The 13,724-nt window shown below is 39.5% G+C and overlaps 1 protein-coding gene across 2 annotated transcripts in view; it reads left to right on the plus strand.

Moving 5' to 3' along the window:
- Positions 1–13,724, plus strand: part of LOC140638637 (solute carrier family 28 member 3-like) — a 56,776-nt gene that overhangs the window by 10,218 nt on the left and 32,834 nt on the right. For both annotated transcript variants that reach the window (XM_072836318.1, XM_072836307.1), the window contains exon 2: positions 11,215–11,313. In XM_072836318.1, the coding sequence (XP_072692419.1) occupies positions 11,215–11,313 (99 nt within the window). The remainder of the gene's footprint in view (positions 1–11,214; positions 11,314–13,724) is intronic.

Here is a 13,724-nt window from a genome sequence, read left to right on the forward strand (position 1 = left end):
CAGGAATCAACAAATGTTGGAGAGGATGTGGAGAAAGGGGAACCCTCTTGTGTTGGTGAGAATGCAAACTGGTACAGCACACTGGAAAAACAGTGTGGAGGTTTTCTAGAAGTTAAAAATAAAGCTCCTCACCACCCAGCAATTGCACCACTGGGTATTTACCCTAAAAATACTGATGTGGTGAAAGATGGGACACTTTCACCCCAATATCATAGCAGCAATGTCCACGATAGCCAAATTGTGGAAGGAACCTCAATGTCCTTCAACAGATGAATGGGTAAAGACGATATTGTCTGTATGAACAATGGGATATTACTCAGCCATCAGAATATCTACCATTTGCTTCGACGTGGATGGAACTGAAGTGTATTATGCTGAGTGAAATAAGTCAATCGGAGGAGGACAATCATTATATGGTTTCACTCATACGTGAAAATTAAAATAATGAAACAGATTATAAGGGAAAGAGGGAAACTGAGCAGGAAAAATTAGAGAGGGAGACAAACCATGAGAGACTCCTAATTCTGGGAAACAAACAGAGGGTTGCAGAATGGGAGGAGGGTGGGGAGATGAGGTAACTAGATGACAGGCACTGAATGGGCACTGAGAATGGCACTTGATGAGATGAGCCCTGGGGATTATAGTATATGTTGGCAAATTGAATTTAAATAAAATATATATTTTTAAAAAGTACATTTCTGTTTCCCCATGACTAAAGGGATTGCATCTTTGGAATTTCAGATGCAGCTAAGTTAATTCTAATTAATCTGTAAAAGCATTACGAAGTGTAGGAGTTGAACTTCTTAAGTCTTAATCATGAGTATAGTAAAATAATTAATTGTGTAACTTATGTTTGACAGCTTCTCTTCTAAATTCCCTGAGAACAGGGATGATATATGCAGTCTCAGCGACCAGCATTGCTAGCCCATTGACCATAGCAACCCATGACGTCAGACAGAAGACTGGTTTTTAACAGAAGGAAAGGATGCCTATGCGTGAATGCTTGGTTTCATGGCAGTAAAAAATGATAAAGATTCAAATATTTGAGAAGCAAGGGAAGGAAATATTAAGTACAGTTGTGGGGAGGGAGGACTGCAGAGTGCTGTGTCTGGCCCAGGAAGTAAGGAGTCCAGGTATTGTCATATATTGCTCTAAGGATAGCAGCTTGTCCAGGCTGAAATCAGACATTATCAAATATAAATTATCAATATAAATATCAAAAGCTAAAATAAGAGTGAAAGGCAAGCCAGGAGGAGAAGGTCAGTGATATCTTGGAGCACACAATTCTACATTTATATGACTTTTAGTTAGCTCCAGGCTCAGGAAACTCTGGGCATAAAAAAATAAAAATAAAAATATACACAAGTGCATTTGCAGACATTTAACTCCACTCTTTTGGTGATGACTTGGTTAGGATGGAGGAGAACACCCCACCACTACCAAGGCATGTTTCCCTGTTTGTAATTAGTAAGCTATCTGTAGAGGTGATATTCAAGGCTATGTGAATATCCAGTTGCCCAACACATTTCACCCAATGGTGTTAGCTTCCCTTCCTTGAATCAGTTATCACCTAGGGAGCTGCAAAATGAGGGTTTTCATTGCTTCATTGTTCCTACCCTGACATTCTTCTGAAAAGAATACACCTCCCTTTTTTTTTTTTAAGAATACACTTTGATCATCTTCTTCTCTCTGGACTAACATTCTTTCTTTTGTTACATATTTTATAATCAATTCCCAACATTTTTTTATTTCTTGCAACATTTTATGATAAGGACTTTTAAACATAAAGGGAAGTTAAAAGACTTGCATAGCAAACATCTCTATATCCACCATCTGTGCTTCATAATTAACGTTTTGCCATACTCAAGTTTCTCACATATTTGTTCATCTACACTCCCCTCTATACACCCATCAGGCCAGCTCATTGTTTGATACAAATAAGTTGCAGGCATTATTCATGTTTTTGGCTTTTTAGTGCTCAACTTGTCCCAAACTTGGCCAGTGATCTCAGAATGCTTTTTGATAAGGACTGAATTTACTTATTAGATGCAACTATCCTAAACAATATATGAAGTAAACATTTATGGTATATAAAATTGAGGCCATGTTTTAGCATATTAATGCTTTTAACCACAGCCAGAATCAGAAGTGGGGCCACACCTTGGCCTTCAAGACACCTCTATTTAGTGTTAGTGGACAGGCGCCACCAAGTGGACATTTCAAGCAGCAACCATTAGTGTCTGGCCTGCATTGAGCATGTTTGGTCTGGTGCCACAATAACAGCAAAAGCTAATCTGCATTTTATCTTCCAAAGAGAACTCTAATGAGTTCTGATGCAAAAAAAAAAAAAAATGACCTAGTTTTAGAAAATCATATGACATTCACCTCGATTAAGCAGGAAGCTTAAACATCACTCATTAAATGCTTATTTCAAAAATCTCTATGAACACGATACCAAAGCCTTTATTCCTGGGCATTATTTGTTATCCTCCACTAGTAGATTTGCTGGATGATGAGATGGACAGACCTGGAAGTAAAACCCAAATATCCAAGTGCAAATAAGAAGGAAAAGTATGTAATCTCCCAGATGTATTATGGTCACTCCTATGAGATGCACCAGGTGGAAGATGGACCTGAGAGGGAGAGAGAAAGTCCCATCCCACAGACCAAGAGGAAGTAGAACTGCTTGTTTGAAATGGAGGTGAAAGATGCAAAATAACCCTCCCTACACTGAGTTAATGTATATAAGTAGAGAAAATATTTGGTATCTGTTGCAAATACCTCCAAATAAAATTTACATGATGGCACTGAAATTAAGGTAGTTAATAGAATTTTCCTCTGGACCTTGCTGGGGTTTATTTTCTTGATTTTTAAGGTGTTAATAAAGATGCATATGCACTATCTCAAATTAATTTTAATAAATAGATTTAACTATAACTGGTTCCCTTTTAGTATCATATATTTAATTTTATGTATTTTAAAACATTCTGAAAGGAAACCATAGGCTGTACCAACTGTTCTGCTTTGGGACACTTCCCAGAAGTTACACATAGCTTCAATCACAGGGGCAGAATTTAATCATAGCCACAGAGAGTTTAGAAATATACCTTGAGGCTGGGAAATTTGGGGCCCTGTTCAAATTCAGAGCCCTATATTTAAAGGAATTAGAGAAGGGGCACCTGGGTGGCTCAGTCAGCTGGGCATCCAACTCTTGACTTTGGTTCAGGTCATGATCTCAGGGTCATGGGATCGAGCACTGCATTGGGCTTGGTGCTAGGTGTGGAATCTGCTTGGAATTCTCTCTCTCTCTCTCTCTTCCTCTGCTCCTGCCCTTTAAATAGAAGGGGAAAAAAGGAAATAGAAAAGAATAGATATTAGTGACAACTAGGAGTCTTGGCCACAATATATTTCCTACTGGGGTTATAGAATTCAACTTATGTTAATCAGATTGTATTATTTATTATTATCTTGATCTTTCTTATCCTTACTTTTGCCCACTTGATCTGTCATAGACTGAAAGAGTTTTATCAACCTTTTGCTAAATGTGTTTCTAGGTACTTGTCCCTCAGTTTCCTTTATATTAATCTATGCCATTTGTATGCAGAGTCCTCCTTCTCAGAGCGAGAGTTTGTACTCTGACTGTTGTTGTTTTGGAACAGTTTAATTGCTTTTTTTAATCCTGTATTCAGACTTGGTAAATTAAGATCATGACCACTGCCTGTTTTATCTTTCTGAGTTGCTACTGAGTCATTTCCAGTACAGATCCTCCTCAACTTACAATAGGGTGATGCCCCAATAAACCAATCAGGGCTTCAAAGTATTGTATATCCAGATGAGGTATATGAAATGTACCTCATCTACCAAACATCATACCTTAGATGTGCTCAGAACACTTATATTAGCCTACAGTTGGGCAATATCATCTAACAGAAAGCCAATTGTATAACACAGTGTCAAATATCTATGTAACGTGTACTAAATATTGTGAAGTGAAAAACAATGGTTGAGCAGGTACAAACTTCATTGTAAACATATCAGTTGTTGACCCTAGTGACCTCAAGGCAATGTCCAGCATCACATGTGAGGATCATACTCCACATCACTAGCCCATGAAGAGGACAAAATTCAAAATTCAAAGTACAGTTTGTAACTCAATGCATATGACTATCACAACATCATAAAATTGAAAGACATGAGTGTATGGTTGTGTTTGTTATTCCATCCACCTCAGTCAAATCCACTGATTTGCCAGATGGGTTTATTTGTTCTGAGCTCCACCCATATTTTATATCCTGCTCTCTAAATATCTTTTCACTGTATGTTTTGCATATTTTTTATTTGTGTTTGGTTTCTTCTGAAGGCGTATGTTTTTTTTTTTAGTGGTTCCTTTTACAACAAGTTTAAGATTATAAGTCTTCACAAAATTAACATTTTTTCTAACTACTATTATTTTCATTCCTTCTCTTCTACCATTTGATCTTAGCTGGATATATATTTTAGCATTTACCTTTCTATCTTAAACATTGTTGCTTATAATCTCTTTTAGCTCCTAGAAATCAAAGATAAAGTTGGCATACTCACCTTCCTCTAATTTTTCTCATTGGATATAGAACCCTGCCTTTCCTTACACTCCTATACTTGGGGGGTTCCATTTGCCCCTGGATCACAAAGATCACAAAGGGAGAATGTTATCAGTGTTTTGTGGTCCTGCCTCCTTTGCACCCAACTCAGAGCTGCCTTCAGAGCATTCAAGGTGACAAAGAATTGTGCCAGAGAAGTGGGACCATGAACCACAGGCTGACCAGGTGATTGCCTCGCACCGTACTGCTGTTCCTTCATTCAATCCATTACCCCACACAGGCCAGCAACAAAAACAGGAACTGCTCAGGGAGGAACAGTCCAGCTACTGTCCATGAACTACATTAAGGATTCCATAAACCTGAGACCTGAGGCAGAAGGCCACCTGAGACAAGAGAGTCATGCGCGATATGCAAAGAGCAAAGGCTTCTGGGATACCACCTTTGAAAACCCAAACCTTCCAAGGCAAAGCCCATACAATTATGAGGAAATGTGATAGAGAAAATGGTCTTAGAATATTTGACATTTGTAGTTTTTAAATGTACGAAATAAATAAATAAGGTAAATAAATAAATAAGGGTGAGCTACATTTCCAAACAATGCAAAGAGATCAGACTCACCAAACAGATATTGGCATTTCCATGCCAGATTTCAACCACAGAGAACAAAGTGACTATAAATGCATAAAAGCAAGTGAGTAAGTAGCAAACTCAACCATAAAATTAATCTAAAAGTCAAATCACAAAAGTCAATTACTATATGTGGCACTAGGTAGGTAATGAATGCTGTGCTCCTATATAGTGGTGAATACAGCCTCAAGAGATTAAGTCTCAATGTGAACTCAGAAATGATGATGAAACACAGCCTTTTATCATAATGCAGCACCAATTAATATAGATAATTTGTCAATATTCCTGAAACCAGCCATCCTAAGATTTATGGTGAGCCGCTTCCTTTTATCTACTCAAGTTGGATTTTGGAATTTTAAGTCACTGTTTGAAGCAGTTGCTCCAATCTAGTCCCAATCCATGTCCATGGAAATGGATACAGAAATATTAAATGGATCACTTGAAGCTTAAAAAGATAGAAGTGTATTTCTGACATCTTCATTTAGGCACCTAATGCTTAAAATATTGGAACATATAGTAATCTTCTTGGAGGAGTAGAGAAAGCAGTCCTGTACCATTTTGTCTCTACTCAGAGGTAGAGACACTATTTCAGCTGCACTATAATAAGCTCAACTGTCACCTGGACTATCTTTCCATTGCAAAACAGTTACCAAGCACTACTGTGCCTGTCATTGTGTTATGCATGTGGTATTCAGAAGAGAAGAGGGGACAGAGAATCTGGCTTCTCAGCTTAGAGTCTAGGGGTATAATCTAGATTTATACAGATTTACACAGTTCCAAGTTTTTGAAGTGACATCATATTCCCATTTTTTCCACAAGCCTTGAGACTTGGGCATCCATAGCAACTTTTAAGGCATCACTTCTCAGAATGTACCTCACTGACTGCTTCTAGAAATATTGCTTTATTTTATATATATATATATATATATTTTTTATTTTAGAGATAGAGCGCACGTATGAGCAGGGGGATAGGCAACTAGGCTCCCCAAGGAGCAGGGAGCATGATGCGGGCCTCTATCCCAAGACCCTGAGACCATGACCTGAGCCAAAGGTAGATGCTTAACCGACTGAGCAACCCAGGCACCCCTAGGTAGATTGCTTGAAAGATGTTCAGAATGTGGAGATAGGTAGGTAGAAAGATAGATAAATACATACATACATACATACATAGACAGGCAGACAGACACACATACACACATAATACGATAAACAACTCTGATCACCAATCTAAATCTCTTCTGGTGCTATAAAGCCTTCCAGCCAAGGTATATTAGCAAACACTAAAACAAACTTGCTGTGAAGTGTCAAGCTCTAGAATCAGGTAAATATCTCAATAGCGGCTCCTCAGAGTCCTTTTTGACATCATATTTGCCTGGTAGGCCATTCCCATCTGTCATTAAACATCATCTATGTCCCATCAAGGCCAAGATGCAAGTCTCTCCAGGGGTGAAGGTGTCCATTCTTGCTCCAGGCTCACGGCCATCAATGCCTCCTTGTCAAGGTCAGTTATGCAGTCAGAGCACACCAGGCCAGAGCAGCTTCCATAAAGAAGCTCGAAGAAAGTCTCCTCTGGCACAATGATGTTCAGCTTGCAGCAGAGAAACCACAACCACAAAAACTGAGAAATGGATGCCACACAGTGCATCCAGGGCCATCATGGGAGGGAGAGACCAATAAGTGGAGCAGACACAGTTGCAAGAGAAAGCGACAGACTAATGGACACAAGACATGTTCAGAAAAGCAGGAGTGCCCACTTATGCAAATAAAAGAGAACATCTACTTAAAACCAGTCTGTGAGGGGGAGGCCCACTATTCTGTTTGAGAAAAAAACACCAAAGCCTAAGTATAGTTAGAAAATGGCCACAAGAAATTTCAAGAGTTCTTCACAATGATACACAATGATACAGTAGTTTCTGGTGTACATATAGTGATTCTGCAAGGTTCTATATTGTGCTATGCTCACGGATGTAGCTACCACCTGCCCCCATAAAATGCTATAATCATACCATCGACTTATGCTGTATCTTTTATGCCTGTGACTTCTTCACTCCATGACTAGAGCCTGTATCTCCCACTCCTCTTCACCATTTTGCCCATCTCGCCACCCTGCTCCCCTCTGGCAACTGGCAGTTTGTTCACTCTATTTATGGGTCTGATTTGCTTCTAATTTGTTTACTTATTTGTGGGGTTTTTTGATTCCACACATAAGTGAAATCATACTGTATTTGTCTTTCTCTATCTGATTTATTTCACTCCACATAACACCCTCTAGGTCATTCCACATTCGAAATGGCACGATCTCATCCTTTTTATGGCTGTGTAATATTCCATTTGCTATACAGATAGACCCCATCTTCCTTATCTATCCATCTATCGATGAACACTTAGGCTGCTTCCATGTCTAGCTATTATACATAATGCTGCAATAAACATAGGGGTGCATATATCTTTTTGAGTTAGTGTTTTTGTTTTCTTCAGATAAATATCCAGAAGTCAAATTAATGGATCTTATGGTAGTAGTTTGCTTTTTAATTTTTTGAGGAACTTCTATACTGTCTTCCAGAGTGGCTACACCAACTTACATAACCGTCAACGATGCATAAGGATTCCTTTTCTCCACTTCCTTGTCAACACTTGTTATTCCTTGTCTTTTTTATTCTAGCCACTCTGACTGGTCTTTTAATATCCTGAGGTCAAATCAGATATTCTTGATGGAAGCAGAATTTAATCTGTAGGTGTACCACTACCTTTTAGACACTCCTGAGGCCAAAGTGTCCTGGCCCAATGTTCAAACTCTATAGGCACAATACAGTTTGGGTTGGACAGTCTGAGTTCACGTCCCATCTCGGCTACTGTGGTTATATAACCTGAGTCACGTAAATGGCTTATCTTGGCCTTAGTCTCTTCATCTATAAAAATGGAGATCACAGGACTTTAAAGAGATTAACCCTGTGTCTTGTGCTGACTACATATTATATCAACCCAGGTACAAATAAAAACAAAAACAAAAAATAGTAAGAGAGAAGCTTATTTCCTTCAGCTAAAAGTCAGGAAGGAGGTAGTACAGGACTGGAGTGGAAGCACTACTCAAGGTTATCAAGCACCCAAGTACCCCACAACTCACCACGCTGACATCCTCAGGGTGGGGCTCTTGTGTTCATGGCCCAACTGGAACTATCCACCACAAGGTAGCAGGATGTAGGGCAAAATGAAACGGACAACGGGCATCTGCCGTCATCTCTGAAGGAACATTCTGAGCTGCCCCACTCAGGGTACCACATGTATTTATATTTCAACTGGCCAGAATCTAGTTATAAGTGGAAATGTAGCCTGTCTTCTGGGTGGCTTCATGTTCAGCTATAATTCTATTAAAGGGAAATAGCATAAATAGATGGCGTTGAGGGGATGATTTCCAGAATGTTTTAGAAGTTGAAACTGAATGAACGGAATAAATTAATCATTTTTAAAAACTTTCTGTCCAACTGTACTCCCCACGACACCCACTGTGGATCTGCAGGTGCTCAAACAGCGCTGAATGTGCAGGATCAAAGTCCAGGCACAAGGGACTCCAGGCTCAAGGATCAGCTCTTGAGAATCTCAAGCCAGGACGAGTACACCCAGCAAATAACAGTAACTATGGAAATTAAGTGATGTGCCGTCAGCTGCCTAGAATTACTCATACACAACCCCACAACGTGGCCACCCACTCAGTGGAGTGACCAGCTTGCATTTAGAACACAATATTGGTTGTAGTTCAGTGCCCTAAGGTATGTAGTAATCTGTACTAACGGATCTACTTAATCTGAAGTGCTGAGTATATATATGTAAAGAAACAAGGAGCTAAGAAGTACTTATGGACACCCATTCAGGCTTATGACTCCAATTTGAAAAGAAGCGATAAAACAAAGCCAAGAGACATCTTAAGGGTTATTTTTCCAACACCGACCAACACCCACAACAGCCCCATTATTCCTGTTGGAAATCCTCAAATGGGAGACATTGCTCTTCTTGAAAATTTTTCTTTAATTTTGTTTATTTATTCATGAGAGACAGAGAGAGAGAGTCACAGACACAGGCAGAGGGAGAAGCAGGCTCCTCTCAGGTACCCTGATGTAGGCCTTAATCCCCGGACCCCAGGATCATAACCTGAGCCAAAAGCAGATGCTCAGCCACTGAGCCACCCAAGTGTCCCTTCCTGAAAATGTTAATAAGTCAGGACAAACACTCTACTGGGGGTAAAACAATCTCACCACATGTCACAAAATCCATCCGGAGGTGCCTCTGTCTCCACTTACACCTTCTCTACCCCATCCCCAAACACACACACACACACACACACACACACACACACACCTTCTCTTTCATGAACTTTAAAATCGCAAGCCCTGTCCTTGTGTTCCCCAACTTTCAGATTTTGCCACCAGGTGGCAGGAATAATCAAGAATTAGCAGGAATTACCAAGGAGGTTGCCCTGGCTCCTCTGGAAACCAGAAAATGTCAGGTTTCTGGAAGGGATCAGAGCAGCAAATCGAAACTGTTAGACTGAGGCTGAGAAGATATGACCTACCCAGCATCACACATGAAATTGGGGACCCCGAAGACCAGCACCCTCACCCATCTGTGTCCTATATTTCCACCACCTCACGCTGAGTTTTATTTTTAATTTTTGGTTAAGGAAATTTTCAGCATCCATGAAAGTGAGAATAATAAAATGAGTCCCGAAGTGCCTACCAGCCGGCTTCTGCAATTAGCAACACTCTGTCATCTTTCCATACCACATACAGTGCCCCCGACTATATTTTTTACCAAATACTCGCATGTACTACATTGCAATACCAGTTAATGCAACTTTAAAATCACTGTGGTTCATTCATTCAACAAATAACTGCTAGTGTCTGCTACGTGTGGGGAATTGTGCAAAAGTAAGATACACAGCTGTAACCAAAAGGGCAGTATGGCAACAAGGCTTTCATGCATAAATCACGTTGTGTGCTGGAAATTAGGTTTTTTTTTTTTTTTAAGAATTTACTTATTTGAGAGAGGGAGTGTGCAAGAGAGAGCACAAGCAGGGGGAGTAGCAGAGGCAGAGGGAGAAGCAGGCTCCCTGCAGATCCCAGGACCCCGGATCATGACCTGAGCTGAAGGCAGACGCTTAACCAAGTGAACTAGATAGAGAATTAACCCAAGTTGGAACTGTATTATTTTTATAGATCCTTGAGGCCAGCCTGGGATCTAAAGTTAAATCAAAGCCACAGACTTGTTTTTCTTTCAAAGACAAGGTCACAGCCAACAGGCCTCACAGAGGACATTTCCTGGAAAGTTACAGGGACTTACCTAACACAGTTTATCTATCTTGTTGCCTTACTCAAAATGAAGTACCTGAGGAAGGAAAGTTGGGATGAGATGGGAGAAAGACTGGACTGCCTCAAAAAGGTAAAAGAGAAATGAGCCAGGTGTCTGTCACATCTCAAAATAACTGCTCCGGGGTGAGGACACTCCTCCAAGAACACAGCTTACTCACGTCCTTAAAGTCAAATCAAGACAGCCTGACAAAAGAAGGCATTTTTCTTATTCTCATTACTACCAGAGTTTGCTTTAAACCAAACAAAACACATTTTAGCATCTCAAAAATCTAACATCTAAGAAGGAAACTCTCTGGCCTACATTATGCTTCATTTATAAATTGAAAGCCTGTGTTAACATGATATACCCTAGTCTCAGCTAAGCTTATTATAAAGTCACATGACTTAGATGGGGGCACCTGGTCCTCCTTTCTCTCTTTCTCAAGTTAGACCACACCATTCCTTCTCTCAGAACAGAACAAAACAGAAATCATGTTTCATTACGAGTCCAAGATTCACTGCCTGTCTTTATTCAGCCGATCCATCTGAATACCTTATCTTTGCTGCACCATTCCTCAAACGTCTTCTAGGTAATATTTATTGACAGATCATTTGGATTTTTTGTTCTAAAATTGTATTTTTTGCAATCTGTACATTTTTCGTAGAATGACGAAGACCTTGATGAAAACCAGAACACATCAGGAAACAACAATTCGCTAAGGTGTAGAGTTTCAAAAGGCAGAGAACACGAAAACGCCAAGCAGGTACTCCAGTGATGGTTGAGTGAATCTATTACCACGTAACTGCTGTGCAAAAGAGACTGAGCTATGGGGACAGAAAGCGTGCACTCAGCTGACACTCAGAGGAATTAATTAAATGGTAATTAGAATGTGTAAGGCAAGGTCGTGAAGAAACCACACATGCTCAAATAAAGAGATGTTGTGTTTATAAACCTGTCCTCAGAGTTTTCTGCTGGGGAGGGTACAGAGGCTTTCTCTAACACTTCACTAGTACAGATTCCAAACTCCATCCTAAAGCAAAAAACACTGGTTTAAACCAAAGCATCTCAATGTTAAAGTAAGTGAGGCAGATGAGGAAAGTTCTAAGATCTGTTTTTTAAACTGTCCATTGAGCCCTCATGTTATCCAGAGACACCTAAATTTACAGCAGACAGGTGCACTCTGCACAAGGCCACTCTTATTTTTTTTTTAATATATTGAATTCTGGCTAGGATCTCATTTGAAGAAAGCCTTCTGCTGCTAAAAATCAAGCCTATTATCCATGTAGATCATCCTTCTTTTTGGGGGGGCGGGTAATTCTGGGTGCCTACTATCAACCCATTTATTGGAGGGAATTATTCTCATGATAAAAAGAATAACTTGCTTGAAGTGGAAAGTGTGGGAAATTATCGCAGTAAAATTTGGAAGACAAAAAATTGTTACCTGTATAATTCCAGGGGAAAAAAATCAATGCCTAGCATCTTAAAATTTGTCCTTTCAAGGCAAATATACACCCACATGCACATGTCACCTATATTGGGATCATGCTATCCATATATTACTGTCTACTGTACTTAATATATTGTAAAAAAAAAAAGTGTCCTTTACACTCATTGTTCAACAAAAGAAGGGAAAACAATACTTCTGCCCTACAACACCCACACATAGAAGTTTATAGTACCTTTATTCCTAACTTCCAAAACTTGGAAGAGGCCAAGATGTTGTTCAGCAAGTGAATAGAGAAATGAACTGTGGCTCATCCAGACAATGGAATATTCTTCAGCATCAAAAAGACATGAACATTTGAACCATGAATAGACATGGTTGCACATTAAGTATGTATTAGTAATTAAAAGAAGCAGTCTGAAATGGTTATATACTATATGATTCCAAGGAAAAGGCAAAATGGTGGAGACAGTAAAAAGACAAGTGGTTTCCGAGAGGGAAGGACATGTGGGCAAAGCACAGAGGATTTGGGAGCAGTGAAACTACTCTATGTGATACTACTATGGTGAATACATGTCATTATGCATTTGTCCAGATCCATAAAATGTACAACACTAAGAGTGAACCCTAATGTAACTATAGACTTTGGGTGCTAATGTGTCACTGTAGGTTCATCAATTGCAACAAATGTACCACTCTAGCAGGAGATGGTACTAATGGGGGGAGGCTATGCATACATGGGGGCAGTAGGTACATGGGAAATTTCTACTTTTCCTTCAATTTTGCTGAGAACCTGAAACTGCTCTTTAAAAAATGAAGTCTTTTTTTTTATTGTTTCACAAAACAGCCAAAAACAAAACAAAATAGATACTTTACTATTATAAACAAGAATATAAAGAGGGAGGAGGAGCCACCAGATTTGGCAACAGTGGACCTTGAGTGACCTTGGCAGCAGCCATCTCAATAGAAGTCTGATCACAGTCGGCTAAGTGAATATGATGTGAGGGTCACTAAAAGTAAAGGCAATAATTTCAAGTGGTTTGGCTGTGAAGAGAAAGAGGGAGAGTAGATATCCCATGACTATGAGGTCAGGAAGATTTTGTGTAGTTTTGTCGTTTTTGGTTTGTTTTAAAGATGGGGATGGGGACAGCCACATGCAGAAGAATGAAACTGGACCAGTCTCCTATACCATGCACAAAGATAAACTCAAAATGGTGGAAAGATCTAAATGTGAGACAAGAATCCATCAAAATACTAGAGGAGAAAACAGGCAACAACTTTTTTGAACTTGGCCACAGCAACTTCTTGCTAAAAAGATCTATGAAGGCAAGGGAAACAAAAACAGTCAACAAAACTAAAAGACAACCTACAGAATGGGAGCAGATTTTTGCAAATTAAATATCATATAAAGGGCTAGTATCCAAGATCTATGAAGAACTTATCAAGCTCAACACTCAAGAAACAAACAATCCCATCATGAAATGGGCAGAAGACATGAACAGAAATTTCTCCAAAGAAGACCTACACATGGCCAACAAACAGATAAAAAAAATGCTCCATATAACTTGCCATCAGAGAAATACAAATCAAAACCACAATAAGATACACCTCACATCAGTGAGAATGGCTAAAACTAACAAGACAGGAAACAAATAATGTTGGAGAGGAGGTGGAGAAAAGGGAACCCTCTTGCACTGTTGGTGGGAATGTGAACTGGTACAGCCACTCTG

The sequence above is a fragment of the Canis lupus genome, chromosome 1 (genome assembly GCF_048164855.1).
Source record: "Canis lupus baileyi chromosome 1, mCanLup2.hap1, whole genome shotgun sequence".
Taxonomy (NCBI): Eukaryota; Metazoa; Chordata; class Mammalia; order Carnivora; family Canidae; genus Canis; species Canis lupus.